The sequence below is a fragment of the Schistocerca americana genome, chromosome 5, assembly GCF_021461395.2.
Source record: "Schistocerca americana isolate TAMUIC-IGC-003095 chromosome 5, iqSchAmer2.1, whole genome shotgun sequence".
Lineage (NCBI taxonomy): Eukaryota > Metazoa > Arthropoda > Insecta > Orthoptera > Acrididae > Schistocerca > Schistocerca americana.
Window position 1 is genome coordinate 63,414,335 of NC_060123.1, and position 16,016 is coordinate 63,430,350.

The 16,016-nt window shown below is 40.5% G+C and overlaps 1 protein-coding gene across 1 annotated transcript in view; it reads left to right on the forward strand.

Moving 5' to 3' along the window:
• The window catches only part of LOC124615668 (arrestin domain-containing protein 1-like), a 188,860-nt gene that overhangs the window by 108,107 nt on the left and 64,737 nt on the right, over window positions 1-16,016 (forward strand). The window contains exons 2-3 of the mRNA XM_047143696.1: window positions 11,367-11,492; window positions 12,515-12,741. Of these exons, the coding sequence (XP_046999652.1) occupies window positions 11,367-11,492; window positions 12,515-12,741 (353 nt within the window). The remainder of the gene's footprint in view (window positions 1-11,366; window positions 11,493-12,514; window positions 12,742-16,016) is intronic.

A 16,016-nucleotide genomic window follows, 5' to 3' on the forward strand; every position in this document is an offset into this window, starting at 1 on the left:
AAGTTCTAGGGGACTGATAACCTCAGATGTTGAGTCCCATAGTGCTCAGAGCCATTTGAATCATTTGGATTTTTTCCTAAATTATCAAGGCAATACATTCGAGGTGTCCCCACAACAACTGTTGTTGTTGAGCTCTTCAGTCCAGAGACTGGTTCGATGCAGCTATCCATGCTACTATAACCCGTACAAGCCTTTTCGTCTCCGAACAACTACTGCAACCTACATCCTTCTGAATCTACTTAGTGTATTCATCTCTTGATCTCCCTCTACGATTTTTATCCTCCGCGCTTCCCTGCAATACTAAACTGGTGATCCCTTGATGCCTCAGAACCTGTCCTACCAACCGATCCCTTCGCCTGGCCAAGTTGTGCCACGGATTACTCTTCTACATCTACATCCATACTCCGCAAGCCACCTGACGGTATGTGGCGGAGGGTACTTTGAGTACCTCTACCGGTTCTCCCTTCTATTCCAGTCTCGTATTGTTCGTGGAAAGAAAGATTGTCGGTATGCGTCTGTATGGGCTCTAATCTCTCTGATTTTATCCTCATGGTCTCTTCGCGAGATAAACGTAGGAGGGAGCAATATACTGCTTGACTCCTCGGTGAAGGTACCAAGAACAAAGAACGTGAAAAATGAAAGTCACTGATTTTTGTGTGTGTATTCGTTATTCTCAGGACAAGGTTAGTATGAAAGAAAATTTTTAGAAAATCCAACGGAAAAGTCGGAGATTAATATCAATTGCTACACGTGTGAAATATCATCAACTGAGAACGGCTCGACGGATATGCTTGATTTTTGTCTTCGTTGTGTTCGTAATTGTCACGACAAGGTTCATATGAAAGAAAATTTTTGTAAAATCCGCCGGAAAAGCCGGAAATTAAAATCAGGTGTGGAAGATCATCACTTGATAACCGCTTCACCGATTTGGTTGGTTTTTTGTTGTTGTAGTTGTTGTGTTCGTAACTGTGGATGGTAATGATATTTTTGGTTCAAATGGTTCAAATGGCTCTGAGCACTATGGGACTTAACATCTGAGGTCATCAGCCCCCTAGAACCAGAACTACTTAAACCTAACTAACCTAAGGACATCACACACATCCATGCCCGAGGCAGGATTCGGACCTGCGACCGTAGCAGTCGCGCGGTTCCGGACTGAAGCGCCTAGAACCGCTCGGCCACCACGACCGGCGATATTTTTGGTATAAATAAGAAAATTAAAATTTTTTGGATTCAATTTGACAGTTCTCCCGACAAATGTTGTTACCTAAAATCTCGAAACGTTCTTGACTGATTGACCCATTTACTTCAAACTTTTACACGACACTCTAAGGAACACTGGAATGGGCATACACTGTATATTTTTGTAATATATTACGTACATCTAGATACATTAACATATAAAGGGAAAACGTTGTTACAAAAACTCCCGAAAAGATCTTGGAAGATTTACTTCAAATTTTTACACGATATTCTACTGATAATTTAGAGGGAAATTGACAAAGAGAGGAGGTTATGCCCAGAGAGATGGGGAAGCAGCAGAGAGGGGGGCGATGAAAAAATGGGCAGAGAGAGGGGGCAAGGAAATTAGGACGTATATTCAATTCCTATATATATTTTGCAGCTGAAAAGCATTGTCGTGTTCGCAAGTTATAAATGATTGTGGTGCATGTAAAAATTAATAGCTTACCTGAAACAATAATTAGCATATGGGGATCATAATAAATATTTATTAATGAACATTAGCTAGATATAATTTTTTTAAAAAAAGAACAAACGTTTTATGAAAAGATATGTTTAAAAGTAAAAAATAGAACAGATAAGAGAAATATTTGTCGTGCCTTTAAATGATGCTCGAAATCATGTTTAGCAAATTAGTCTGCATAGTCTACATAACCCACCAGACAAATATCTTCTAGTACTCTTTAAAATCCTAAGATTCTAAGTTAAGCGTTTAACTTTAAATTCTCAAGCGACACTTCATCTGCTGGCATGATTTCGAGCACCATTAAAATGTGACTCAAATGTTTAATCTATTTTACTTTTTACATCTAGACTAGACGTTTCACAAAACCTGCGACTTTTTTCCAGTTATTTTTCTTTGATTTTCAAGTTTTGTTCAGAAAGCATGAAATACACTGAAGTGACGAAAGACATGTGATAGCGGCATGCACATACACAGTTATGGTCGCACGACGGCAATTAACAGACTGAACACGGAATGGTGGTTGGAGCTGCACGTATGGGGAATTCCATTTTGGAAATCGTTGGGGAATTCCATATTCCGAGATCCACAGTGACAAGAGTGTGCCGAGAACACCAAATTTCAGGCATTACCCCCCATTACGGACAATGCAGTGGTCGACGGTCTTCACTTAACGACCGAGAGCAGAGCCGTTTGCGTAGAGGTGTCAGTGCTAACAAACAAGCAACACTACATGAAATAACCGCGGAAATCAATGCGGGGCGTACTCCGAACATACTGTTAAGACACTACGACGAAATTTGGCGTTAATGGGCTAGGACAGCAGACGACCGACGCAAGTGCCTTTGCTAACAGCACTTCGCCTGCAGCCCCTCTCCTGGGCTCGTGACCATATCGGTTGGACCCGAAAAGACTGGAAAATCGTGAACTGGTCAGATGAGTCCCGATTTCAGTTGGTGAGAGCTGATGGTAGGATTTGAGTGTGGCGCAGACCCCACGAAGCCAGGGACCGGAGTTGTCCACAACGCACTGTGTCAGCTGGTGGTAGCTCCACAGTGCTATGGGCTGTGTTTACACGGAATGGAGTGGGTTCTCTGGTCGAACTGAAGCGATCATTGACGGGAAATGGTTACGTTCGGCTACTTGGATACCATTAGCAACCATTCATGGACTTCATGTTATCAAACATCGATGGAAGTTTTATGGATGACAACGTGCCAAGTCACAGGACCACAGTTGTTCGTGACTGGTTTGAAAAACGTTCTGGACAATTCTAGCGAATGATTTGGCTACTCAGATCACCCGATATGAATCCCATCGAACATTTATGGGACATAATCGAGATGTCAGAGCGTGTACAAAATCCTGCATTGGCAACACTTTCGCAATTACGGAAGCTGTAGAGGCAGAATAGCCCAGTACTTCTGCAGGAGACTTTCAACTACTTGCTGAGTCCATGCCACTTCGAGTTGGTGCAGTACGCAGGGCAAGAGAAGGTTCGACACGATTTTAAGTGTCCCATGACTTTTGGCACCTCAGAGTATAAGATATTTAAATATCTATCGGTATTCTGTTAGTATCAAGAGCATATAGGTCAAGAGAAAGTAGAGCTTCGTGAAAGATTTAAATTTTCCTTCTGATCGCTGACCTCAGCCTGGCCACTTTGATAGGCATTTCACACTCTTATTTGACTATGAAAATCAGAACAAAAATTTTCCCCCAAATGACTAATAGAGTTTTTCTATTTACCCTGATTACTTTCAAGCAATTTAATGTTCTTCTGTGAAGCTAGACATCACGCTGGTCAATTTTTATACCCCATTTGTTCGTATCCTACTCTTCGTTTGGCTATGAAAATTGGAATAAGAACCCACTGGAATGAAAAAGTTCTTATCATAGCACAAAAAAGATGAATATGTGCTGGGCAGAGTTAGGGATGTAAAAGAAGTGAACTAGCTTTTCAACATACCTAATAGCTTCGAAGACAATTAAATCAAGACATTCTGACATACTTGCGCCTTTTTACGTGTTATTGTTAGTACCCATCTCATGTAATATAATGCATCATGTCAAGTAAAGTAACACAATACGTGATTCATGACACATGCCATTATGTCATCCAACATGGCATTTGCTGCGTCCTGCAATAAGACACAACATGTCATTAAAACATAGGATGGATGCATCTCAACTCTGGAATACTTCCCTTTACAGAGGCACCCCCACTCTCAGATACTTCCTATTGTAGATGCATCCCACTCTCTAGCAGCACATAAATTTGTGTCTGTTTGTTCTTACACCCCACACCATACATGTAACGGAGGAAATGATTTCCCCTCACGCTCGCCCACGCAGCAACCAAAAAATTGTTTTTGCTTCCCCCACCCCAGGAACAAATCCACCCCCCCCCCCTAAATTTTATCCTATAGAAAAACTATTTTTAGTTATTACAGGCATGCTCTTCAGGCATATGATATTATACGTTGTTTACTAATGGCTAACGAATCTTTTGGATTTTTGGTACAGGTTCAGGGACTTAGCCTATAAACTGCAAGATGCAAGTGTACCAATACCTTGCAGCTAAGAGAGCTCACTAGGCTCAGGAAACAGGGATAATTCGTAAAAAAGAACGAATATGTCAAGATGCCTCCATTTAAATATCTTTGAAACTGTGAGATAAGTCGAAAAGCAAGTTACCTTCTTTTGCATCCCTAATTCTGCCCAGGAAATATTAGTCTTTCTTGTGCCATGGCAGAAACATTTTTCATTCTGGTTTCCAGCCCTTACTCTACCACAACCTTGACATTAGATAGGCATAGCTTGGCAGCCGGTTAGGTTTTTGTTGGCACGGGCAACAACCGATCCAGTATAGGATGTTTTATTGTTTTTCGAACCATGTTGCTTATATCGTGGCAACGGATAAACTTTCACAAAACAATGGGACGACCATTAATGACATGTATTTGTCTGTCTCCTTACAAAATTTGAACCGATTCGCACAAGTTTGAAACATAGAAGTGGCAATCGAAAGAAAACCTTTTGAAAGTGACTCTTCGTTTTTATCGTAAGTATATATATATTTTATTTTATTTGCTTTAAACCGTCTCCACGCATTCACTCCACGTAAGAACAAAATTTACGTGCTACATTTAGCTCCACTTTAAACCCTCGTATCTAGCCAACAGATAAAGATTATTGGATGAAAAAAATTTCGTTTCGACTTTATCCATTTATTTACCTTCGTGTAAAGTTTGAACCGATTAGTACAAGTTCACAGTATAAAAGTAGCGCGTTTAAAAATCCGGCACTTATCGAGTTTAGGGGGACCAAATTTTCGAAAATATTTTTTCTCACTTTTTGGTCAGTTAGACTATGTTGATCTCGAAGATGTTATTTATTTTCATCCACGATAAAAACTCATCGCAATATGCTGTCCAACTATTTGGCCGAGTTTCTATGGCGGCAACGCTTTGGATCAAACCCATTTCACAATTTGATTGATCACATCATGCGCGTTTATCCGAATGCTGCGATTTAGCTTGCTGCAGTTTAACTTGAATGATTTTTACGCATTGTTATATTTCGATTACATGAGAATATGTTGTTTTATTGTTTCAGTCACATTGTCATGTTGTTGTATTGTTATATTTTGATTAAATGACAATATGTTGTTTTACTGTTTCAAAACTGATGAAAAATATGTCATATTCGTGATCAGTCTACTCATTGACGATAATCGGTAAAAAATCAAAGATTTCATGGGTGTCCCCCTAAACTCGATAAGTGCCATCAGGGATTTAATGGGTGTCCCCCTAAATTCGATAAGTGCCAGAAATCCTCCCAGAAAGACCTTTGTTTGTGTGTTTTGTAGTGTAAAATCCGAACGGTGCACATACAAACGGTGCTACTGGCTGAGCATTAATTTTACTCCAATAAAAATAATTTGCCAGAGGAATTAACCGATTCGCACAATTTGCCTGGGCGCCAGCTCAGTTTCGTCGTTCAAAACTTGCTCGACATACTTTAATCCAGTAAGACAGATGGGAACAAAAATGGCCGCTGATTCGGGCTAAACCAGAAAATTTAAAGCTCATGTTACTAGCTCAAATAGGAACTGAGCACCAAGACCTCACTCCCCTCCCCCAACCGCGATTCTCCGCTCTGACTTTACAGACATAGGAGGGGCGTTCAATAAGTAATGCAACGCATTTTTTCCTCGGCGTATTTCGGTTAAGAAAAATGAGGAATTTATTGAGGGACATCGTTGAATATTCCCGCATCAGCCCCTATAATTTCATGAAGTTCCGTTAGGTGGTAGCCTTCGAAATGGCGTCTGTAAGTAGGATATGTTCCAAACAGAGAGGTGTGATTGAGTTCCTTTTGGTGGGAAATCAGAGCATCACAGATATTCATAGGCGCTTGCAGAATGTCTACAGAGACTTGCCAGTGCACGAAAGCACGGTGAGTCGTTGGGCGAGGGGTCTGAAACCATCCCAAAATGTCCGATCTCCCGCGTACGGCCGGCAGCACACAACTGTGACTCCTGAATGTTGGAACGTGCGGCCATTCTCATTCCAGGTGATCGACGGATCACAGACACCTCGCTCGCTACTCAACTGGATGTCTCTGTTGGCAGTGCTGACACATCCGTCCATCAGTTGGCGTACTCGAAGGCGTCTGCCCGCTGGCTTCCTCGCCGCCTAACAGTGCACCATAAAAAGCAACGAAGGACCATCTGTGCCGAATTGCTTGCCCGCTACGAAGTTGACCGTGACAATTTTTTGTCCAACGTCGTCACAGGCAATGAAACGTGAGTCCATCGCTCGAACCAGAAATGAAACGGCAATCCATGGAGCAGCGCCATATCACCTTTCCTCCGAAGAAAAAGTTTAAAGCCGCACCCTCAGTCGGTAAAATCATGGCGACGGGCTTCTAGGAATAAGAAGAAATTATTCTAGAATGAAATTTTCACTCTTCAGCGGTGTGTGCGCTGATATTAAACTTCCTGGCAGATTAAAACTGTGTGCCCGACCGAGAGTCGAACTAGATTAGAGAGATTAGATTATATTAGATTAGTACTTGTTCCATAGATCATGAATACGACACTTCATAATGATGTGGAACGTGTCAGGTTAATAAAAGGTGTCTATACAAGATATTACATTAGACAAAATATTACATGACACTCAATATTTTTAATTTTTTTTTTTTTTTTTTTTTTTTTTGTGGGGGTTGGGAAATTACTCACTTACTATATCCAAAAATTCATCTAATGCGTAGAAGGAGATGCCATTAAGAAATTTTTTTTAATTTCCTTTTAAATGCTATATGGCTGACCTTACGACTTATCTTAGAAGAAAGATTAAGGAAAGGCAAACCTACGTTTCTAGCATTTGTAGACTTAGAGAAAGCTTTTGACAATGTTGACTGGAATACTCTCTTTCAAATTCTAAAGGAGGCAGGGGTAAAATACAGGGAGCGAAAGGCTATTTACAATTTGTACAGAAACCAGATGGCAGTTATAAGAGTCGAGGGACATGAAAGGGAAGCAGTGGTTGGGAAGGGAGTAAGACAGGGTTGTAGCCTCTCCCCGATGTTGTTCAATCTGTATATTGAGCAAGCAGTAAAGGAAACAAAAGAAAAATTCGGGGTAGGTATTAAAATTCATGGAGAAGAAATAAAAACTTTGAGGTTCGCCGATGACATTGTAATTCTGTCAGAGACAGCAAAGGACTTGGAAGAGCAGTTGAACAGAATGGACAGTGTCTTGAAGGGAGGGTATAAGATGAACATCAACAAAAGCAAAACGAGGATAATGGAATGTAGTCTAATTAAGTCCGGTGATGCTGAGGGAATTAGATTAGGAAATGAGGCACTTAAAGTAGTAAAGGAGTTTTGCTATTTGGGGAGCAAAATAACTGATGATGGTCGAAGTAGAGAGGATATAAAATGTAGGCTGGCAATGGCAAGGAAAGCGTTTCTGAAGAAGAGAAATTTGTTAACATCCAGTGTTGATTTAAGTGTCAGGAAGTCATTTCTGAAAGTATTCGTATGGAGTGTAGCCATGTATGGAAGTGAAACATGGACGATAAATAGTTTGGACAAGAAGAGAATAGAAGCTTTCGAAATGTGGTGCTACAGAAGAATGCTGAAGATTAGATGGGTAGATCACATAACTAATGAGGAGGTATTGAATAGGATTGGGGAGGAGAGAAGTTTGTGGCACAACTTGACCAGAAGAAGGGATCGGTTGGTAGGACATGTTCTGAGGCATCAAGGGATCACCAATTTAGTATTGGAGGGCAGCGTGGAGGGTAAAAATCGTAGAGGGAGACCAAGAGATGAATACACTAAGCAGATTCAGAAGGATGTAGGCTGCAGTAGGTACTGGGAGATGAAGAGGCTTGCACAGGATAGAGGAGCATGGAGAGCTGCATCAAACCAGTCTCAGGACTGAAGACCACAACAACAACAACAACATGGCTATCTGTCAGACTTTTGATGCTATTAGGTAAGTGACCAAAGACTTTTGTGGCAGCAACATTTACCCCTTCTGAGCCAAAGTCAGATTTAACCCTGAGTAGTGAACATCATTCTTTCTCTTAGTGTTGTAGGCATGGACACTGCTATTACTTTTGAATTCGTTCGGATTGTTAATAACAAATTTCATAAGTGAATATAAATATTGTGAGGCTACAGTGAAGATTTCTAGCTCTTTAAATAAGTGTCTGCAGGATGATCTTGGATGAGCTCCAGCAATTATTCTGATTACACGCTTTTGTGCAGTGAACACTCTTTTACTCAATGATGAGTTACCCCAGAATATGATGCCATACGAAAGCAGAGAATGAAAATAGGCGTGGTAAGCTAATTTACTCAGATGTATATCGCCAAAATTTGCAATGACCCTAATAGCATAAGTAGCTGAACGCAAACGTTTCAGCAGACCCTCAGTGTGCTTTTTCAATTCAACCCCTCATCAATGCATACACCTAGAAATTTTGAATATTCTACCTTAGCTACCAATTTCTGATCGAAGTCTATATTTATTAATGGTGTCATTCCATTTACTGTGTGGAACTGAATATACTGTGTTTTGTCAAAGTTTTATGAGAGCCCTTTTGCAGAGGACCACTTAATGATTTTCTGAAAAACATCGTTTACAATTTCACCAGTTAATTCTTGTCTGTCGGTCCCGAGTCTCGGGTCTCGGTCCGGCACACAGTTTAATCTGCCAGGAAGTTTCAGAAATTATTCTGTTTGAAATGATAATTACATTAAGACCCTAACCTGCCGACAGGCCTTGATATACATCAACAGGGACAGTTGAAAATGTGTGCCCTGACTGCGACTCGAACCCGGAATCTCCTCCTTACACGGTAGACGCTCTATCCATCTGAGCCACCGAGAGCACAGAGGATAGTGCGCCTGCAGGGATTTATCCCTTGCACGCTCCCCGTGAGACCCGCTTTCCCAACTTAATGTCCACGCACTAAATTCGTAGTGCCCCCGCCCATTACACTCATTACTCGCGGCGGAAAATCTTCCCTGCCATTGACCTTCTTCTGTGCGGATGCACACGCATTGCTCATGTTCGGAAGAACAGATATATAGTTAAGATATATAGTTAAGGCCAACCCGCCATTGACCTTCTTCTGTGCGGATGCACACACATTGTCCTAACTCTTACGGGATTCGGTAAGATTGTCTGCCACGAGTAATGAGGGTAAAGGGTAGGAGCATTACAAATGTACGTTGGGAATGTGGGTCTCACGGGGAGCGTACAAGGGATAATTCCCTGCAGTCGCACTATGCTCTCTGCCCTCGGTGGCTCAGATGGATAGAGCGTCTGCAATGTAAGCAGAAGATCCCGGTTTCGACCCCTGGTCGGGGCACACATTTTCAACTGTCGCCGTTGATGTATATCAACGCCTGTCGGCAGCTTAGGGTCTCTATTCTTTCGGACATGTCCGAATACCGTATTCATATACTCTGATGTCCTCTCTCATTGTGTAACGATCAACTCTAAAGTGCATTGTGCTACCCTCAGGGGATTAAAGAATTGACTTCAACATATTCACCGCCACTAAAAGGCAAACAATCTTCTCCTTCTCCATGACAACGCAAGGCCTCACTCAGGTCTGCACACCGGAGAGGAGCTTACAAAACTTCATTGGAGTGTTCTGCCTCGTGCGTATACAGCCCAGATCTCGCACCTTCCGACTTCCATCTGTTTGGCCCATTGAAGGATGCACTCCGCGGAAAGCAGTACGTGGACGAAAGGGGGCAGCAAGACTGGCGTAGACCAAAAGAGTAGCGCTAGGCGCACATACAGGCCCTCCCAGTAAGGTGGCGTAAAGCTATCGCATTGAACGGAGACTATGTTGTAAAACAAGGTTTTGTAGCCAAAAGAGTGGGAATAATATTAAGTGTTGGAATCCTGAATAACACCAAACCTCTTTCAGAATAAAAATGTCTTGCATTACTTACTGAGCGTCTATTGTATTTGTTTAAGCGCTACCGCCCTGTAACGGTTATGTAATTTCTGTGGAGTCTAGTTTTCGCTTCGCTGAAATAATTGACCAAAAAATTTGTATGACACACCGATTACCCATTAAAATAAATTACATAAGTTAGCCCTCAATAAATAAGATTAACAGATGGACTTTATTCATCACTGGTCACAAATGTAATCTACAGATGAACCCCATCGCTGTTACAAGTGTGCAGTTATGTATACTTTGACTTCTTCCACATTGCCATGGATTGCTCCCCCCCCCCTACCCCCCCTCCCTGCCTTTCCCACGAGATGGGAGCTACGAAACATGAATGTGTTCGTGCTTTTCCTACTGCTTTCGGTTCGCCACTTTCCAGTAATATCGTCCTGGCAGGCGTCGAATAGACATGTGAAACTGCTCCGCAGGCCGCTGTTTTAAATCAAGAAGAAATACGGAACATGTATACAATATGCTTAAATGATCACCTAAATCATGGCAAATGAAGGAGAACAAGATATATGATTCACGTGTAAAGAAGCAAATAATTAACACACGGTGGTCAGATTACAACAGTCGCAAGGAAAAGCAACTATTTGTTTTGATGCTACTTCTTTTAACTTGTGTCGAAGTCAAGAAACGAATCTGGAATGCCTAATCTTGCTGTGTTGTATCTTATAATCGGTAGCATCGATGAGAAACACACATCATAAATGCATGTGAAAAAATCAGAGAAATCAAACTATCTTGTTGCCTATCTTGATTTTCATTGTGAGCTTCCCAGAGGCATTGTAGTTTACAACAATCGTCAGTGATGTTTTGAACAACCGCGCCTTAACAATCGGTAGGGGCGGCGAGAGTCGGAGAGTTAGGTGAAACGTGATTGGGGAATCCTTCAGGTGGTAGGGCGCTCCAGTCGTAGTAGCACTTTGCTGCGTATGTTAAATTTTGCGAGACACTCAGATCTGGTTTGAGAAGATGCAGAATTCTAAACTCCAGGTATCGTTATCGAACGCTTCGAAAATATACTTTCCAGGGCAAGTTGTACGCGGTGAAGTGGAACTATACTTAAATGAACCGCTGAGCTTCTCAGGTAAATGAAGGATAACGTAAGGGACAATGTTTTCCGTGTGAAAAATTTTAATAAAACGCTTTTTATGTTTCAGTCATTATAACATCTATTTCTGGAATTGCCACCATTAAAACAAATGGTACAGATGGTAGCCCTCAACGGAATAAACGAGTTCGAGTATACTTTGAAAAGGTTTTCCAGTTCTGCAGCCTCTCTAATGGTAAGAATCATTTAAGTATTCATAAGATATTTTTAACGAAAAGAAAGAAATGATGCTTCCGCATTTGTTGAACTCTTGCTCACCATTGCTTGGATTAACCAGTTTCGTTCGTTGAACCGGACTATAAATTTCTTTCGTATTGATGTAAGTTAATTTGTCAGAAAAATAAAGTTTGATAGAAGTACAGTCAAGAGTGTGATATTGGACCTCCCACTCTCACAGAAATTTTGCTTTTGTTGAACGACGATCTGTTGCGTAGCTCGAGTTTGAGGTTTGGTTGAAAGGTGATTGGCGAAGCCAACGAATGTGAATGCCACATTAGGTTTTGATAATAAGAGACTGGCCTGTGTATGATTTAGTTCGCGCCATATGTAAACTTACTTTGCCATATTCAACTCACTTTTCGTCATAAAAACAAAAGTTGAAAGGTAAATTCAGAAAACACGAATTACGTAATGGACAAGTATTTTGATACATATTTTGTACGCGTACCTAACTACCTAAACCGCGAGGGGGGACCACCACGTAACTTTTACAACAGAGTAGTGTAGTTCTCATTGTATTCGAGTACTTCAGTCGGCGGAATTACTGTATGAGAGGTTACACACACTATTGTAAAAATCATGATTAGACGTTGAAAACATTCTGTGTATGCGACACTGTCCCTTTTGGGTACATCAGAAAAGTGCCAGTACCTGTGAATAATTTACTTTTGGCCTAAATGGTTGTAATTTTAGGACGTGTTATGGTCATTCGATCTTCTTCATGACGTGAATGAAGAACTAGATTTCCTTGTTTATGTTCAGAATTTGTTTGATAGGTATCATAGTTAGCCCCACTGAGTTATAGTAATTAGTGCATCGAGGGGTAACGTATGTGGTAATTGTTTATTCATACAGAGCACTTTCTTTTCTTTTTTAAAATAAATTCTTTTATTAATTGTTAAGGCACATTTTTAGTGCTTCAGTTTGTAAAATTTTGATCAGAGAAATTATAGCAATTAAGTCCTATTTTTTCCACAGGAGTAAACAATAAAAATCCACTTTGGAATGAAGGATCACATAAATATAATTTTACATACAAGCTTCCAAAAGGCATCCCATCCTCATTTGAATCTCCTGATGGCCATGTGAGGTACAAAATTTGTGCCTTTGTTGATGCTGCCGAGACACAGAACCAAAACTTGACAGATATGAGATTCTTTTGTGTCAACAGTGTTTTAAACTTAAATGGAATCAACAAAATATCGGTGTGTATAACTTTGTTGATGTTGAATATACTTTTGCATTTTATTGGACGTTTCAGTACTGGTAGGGCTACTTAACGAAGAAGCATTCTATTACAGATCTACTTATTAGTTACTTTTTCATGCTCTTCATTAACTCAGTGTGCCAGTGCTTCGCCTTTCTTTACAGTTCAACTAATGGTGTGTAATACTGTCACTTCAAGTAATCTACAAGGTAAGAGATAAGAAAATGAAAAGCTGTACAACTGACATTTAAGTCTAGCAAGAACTACCCGGTACCTTTTTAAATCAAATTGGGTAATAAGGCCTACATATTTAACATTTGACTACCATAAACAATACACCTAAAGACAAAGTGCCAAGCACTTGTCCAAGAAAAATGCTACAGCCTATAAGTTATGTTAGTAGGCTTACTGTTAAACCTCACAGCCTAGTTAGCTACACTGTGAAGGCCAGTTGTCAGCAACAAAGAAGTTTAAGTGTTACTACAGCCTTTAAGTTTCATTTAATATGGTACTTCAAACTTTCATGTGTGCAGTGCCCCATTAACTGCTTTTTATGTTGCTGACATAATTGCTATAATGTGTGGTGGCCACTGTTATCTAAGGAATTATAAAATCCATGCTATTATGAGGTAAAAGGGATATGCTTCTGCAACTTGTACTATCTATGGAAGTGTTCATGTGTAGTTCCATAATGTTGTCATGTCATGGCAACGCATATAACTGGATACTTCCTTTAGCCAGTAGTCTTTTGCTAGACTTAACATTAAGCAATAGTGCATATTTATGAATGCCATATGTTTGTTAATTTTTGACATTGGCCTGCCATTTGTGTGGCTATAATTTGTTGTTGGCTACATTTCTATATATGCTTGTATTAAATCATATTCTTAAGCGCTGATACTATAAAATTCTAAATAGTATTTTGACATTATCTTTGTAACATTAGAAGCATCTGCCATGAAAAAGAAAGTGCTGCATGAGTAATGATGATGTCTCTGTTATGGTGTTGACTCTGAATATCACACCATACCTCACTGATCTCGTAATGTTTGTATCTGTACTTCCATCTGACAGTATTAGTTACCTTACTATTGCTTGTCCACTTAACTCGATGATTTACTGGTGCTGACAGAAGCAGAAAAAATTGGTACTAAATGAAAGATATTCATTTATCTCCAAGCTTAGATGCGTAACATTGCTGTGCACAATGTTGAGGATAACAGCACCAGCATTGTCGGAAGCAGTGACACTGCCTTTCACCTCTCCTCACTCGGCAGCCGTACTGTGGGGCCAAGACATGCCTCTTGCTGTTCCCAACAGTCACTTGTGAATCATTAGCTTATCATAGACAAACAGTACAGATGAGTATACCAGCAGATATGACTTCCTTTTTTTGTCTTCTATTGGAATTTATCACTATATTTTCATTTGCTATGTTTCCTTGTTGCAGTTAATCATAGTAACAGGATCCTGGAGAGAATTTATCTTGCCAATACATTAAAATATTTCTTTCAGATATTTCCTCAGTGCACTGAAACTGTTTTCTCCTCTACACAACTTTCTTTATTTAATAAGTTCTGTACTAAGTAGAGTTCCAGCTGCAGGGTAGAGTGCAGATGCCATTATCAGTACCAGTTTCTGCGGAGCATTCAGTTTAACGTTTTCTCACATGCTTTTATGAAAAAATGCATAGTGTTGGTGTATGCTTCTGTGTTGACTAGTGTCTCTTTACTTTTTTCTGAATGTTCTTGTATTTTATGGCACTTCCATTGTATGAGCTGACTTTGTAGTGTAATGATAGCCAAAGGCAATGTACCAGCAATATTTAAATTGCTTCTAGCAACTTCTTGGTTGAGTGTTGTATTACTTGTATAGACAAACGTTGATTAAGTATGGATAGCGATTGCGCTTGTGTACAGGTGCAGTAGGAATTGGGCACCGTCTGTCAGGAACAGTTGGAAGTTGTGGTGGCCATTCTCAGCAGCCTGCAGGCTGCTGCCCTGGGCAGCAGTGGCATTGAAACATTCAGTGTAAAAACTGTGGCTCCCGTGAGGCCTAAAGCATTGCTTGGGATCCTCTGTCTCTCGGCACTATCAGATGCACTTGATCTTGCCGGTCCACATTCACTTGAGTGTGAAAGACAGACATTGTTGCTGCCATGAATCTGTGGAAAGTTGTTACATCATAAGCAGAAGAAGAAGAAGGATGGTCCCTGAACCTAGGTGCAGATGGATACTGATCCCATGTAGCACATGATGCCTCATCTTTTGGGACTGGAGCTAATATTCCCAATAGATCTGATTATGACAGAGGGTGGGTTTGATGGTATTAGGAGCTCCAGCATTAGGCAGGTGTTGAAGTCATTTAGGGAAATAGGAGAAAGATCATAAAGGAATGCTAATGTCCAATCTACATGCTTGCCAGGGTGTCTTGCCCAAAATGCGGAAGTAAATTATGGCTTCTATTGGGGCAAATGACATCTGCACCTAGGTTCAGGGGCCATTCTTCTTCTTCTTCTTTTTACGATGTAACAACTTTCTTCCATTCTCCCCTCTCCAGTGCAGTTCGCTGCCGCTCCCTGACCCTGTAAGATATTTTATATCACTGTAAGGGATTTTATATTTCTTTCCACATCATCCATCCACCATTTTTGTGGTCTTCCTCTCTGTCTGTCCAGATTGGTGTTCGTTCTAGACCTCCAGAAACCACTGCTATCCTGAAGTGCCCATAGACATTGCACAGAACCCTGTGTGCAAATATCCTGAGCTGCTGCTCATCAGTAGTAGTTAGTGTCCATGTTCACATCTGTAGGTTACAACTGCTCTCATCGTGAACTTGTAAGTTTGAAGTTTCTGTTGCCTCTTTAATAATCTAGAGACCAGCAATTTCTTAAAGTTTGGAACCACCTGTTAGCACTTAGGATATGCTGTTTTATTTCAGTTGACATGATTTTGTCCTATTAATACTAGAACCCAGATAGTCAAAGTTCAGCACTTGTTCAAAATTGAAACCAGCTGCTGATAGTTTATCTAAGTTATTATTTTCCTTCCTTATATATTTGAAGCTTTTGAATGGCTGCTTCAAGAGTCAGATTAAAAAGCATTGCAGAGAAGGACATCTTATCTGACTTGTTTATTGATGCTAAACTATTTACTGAGTTCTCCATCCACTCTCACTGCAGCCTTGGAATGAGCCAATGTTGCTTAGATAAATAAAACATACTGAGATGGTATACCAAGCAATAGCAAATCATTTAGCATTTCTGCCCTATCA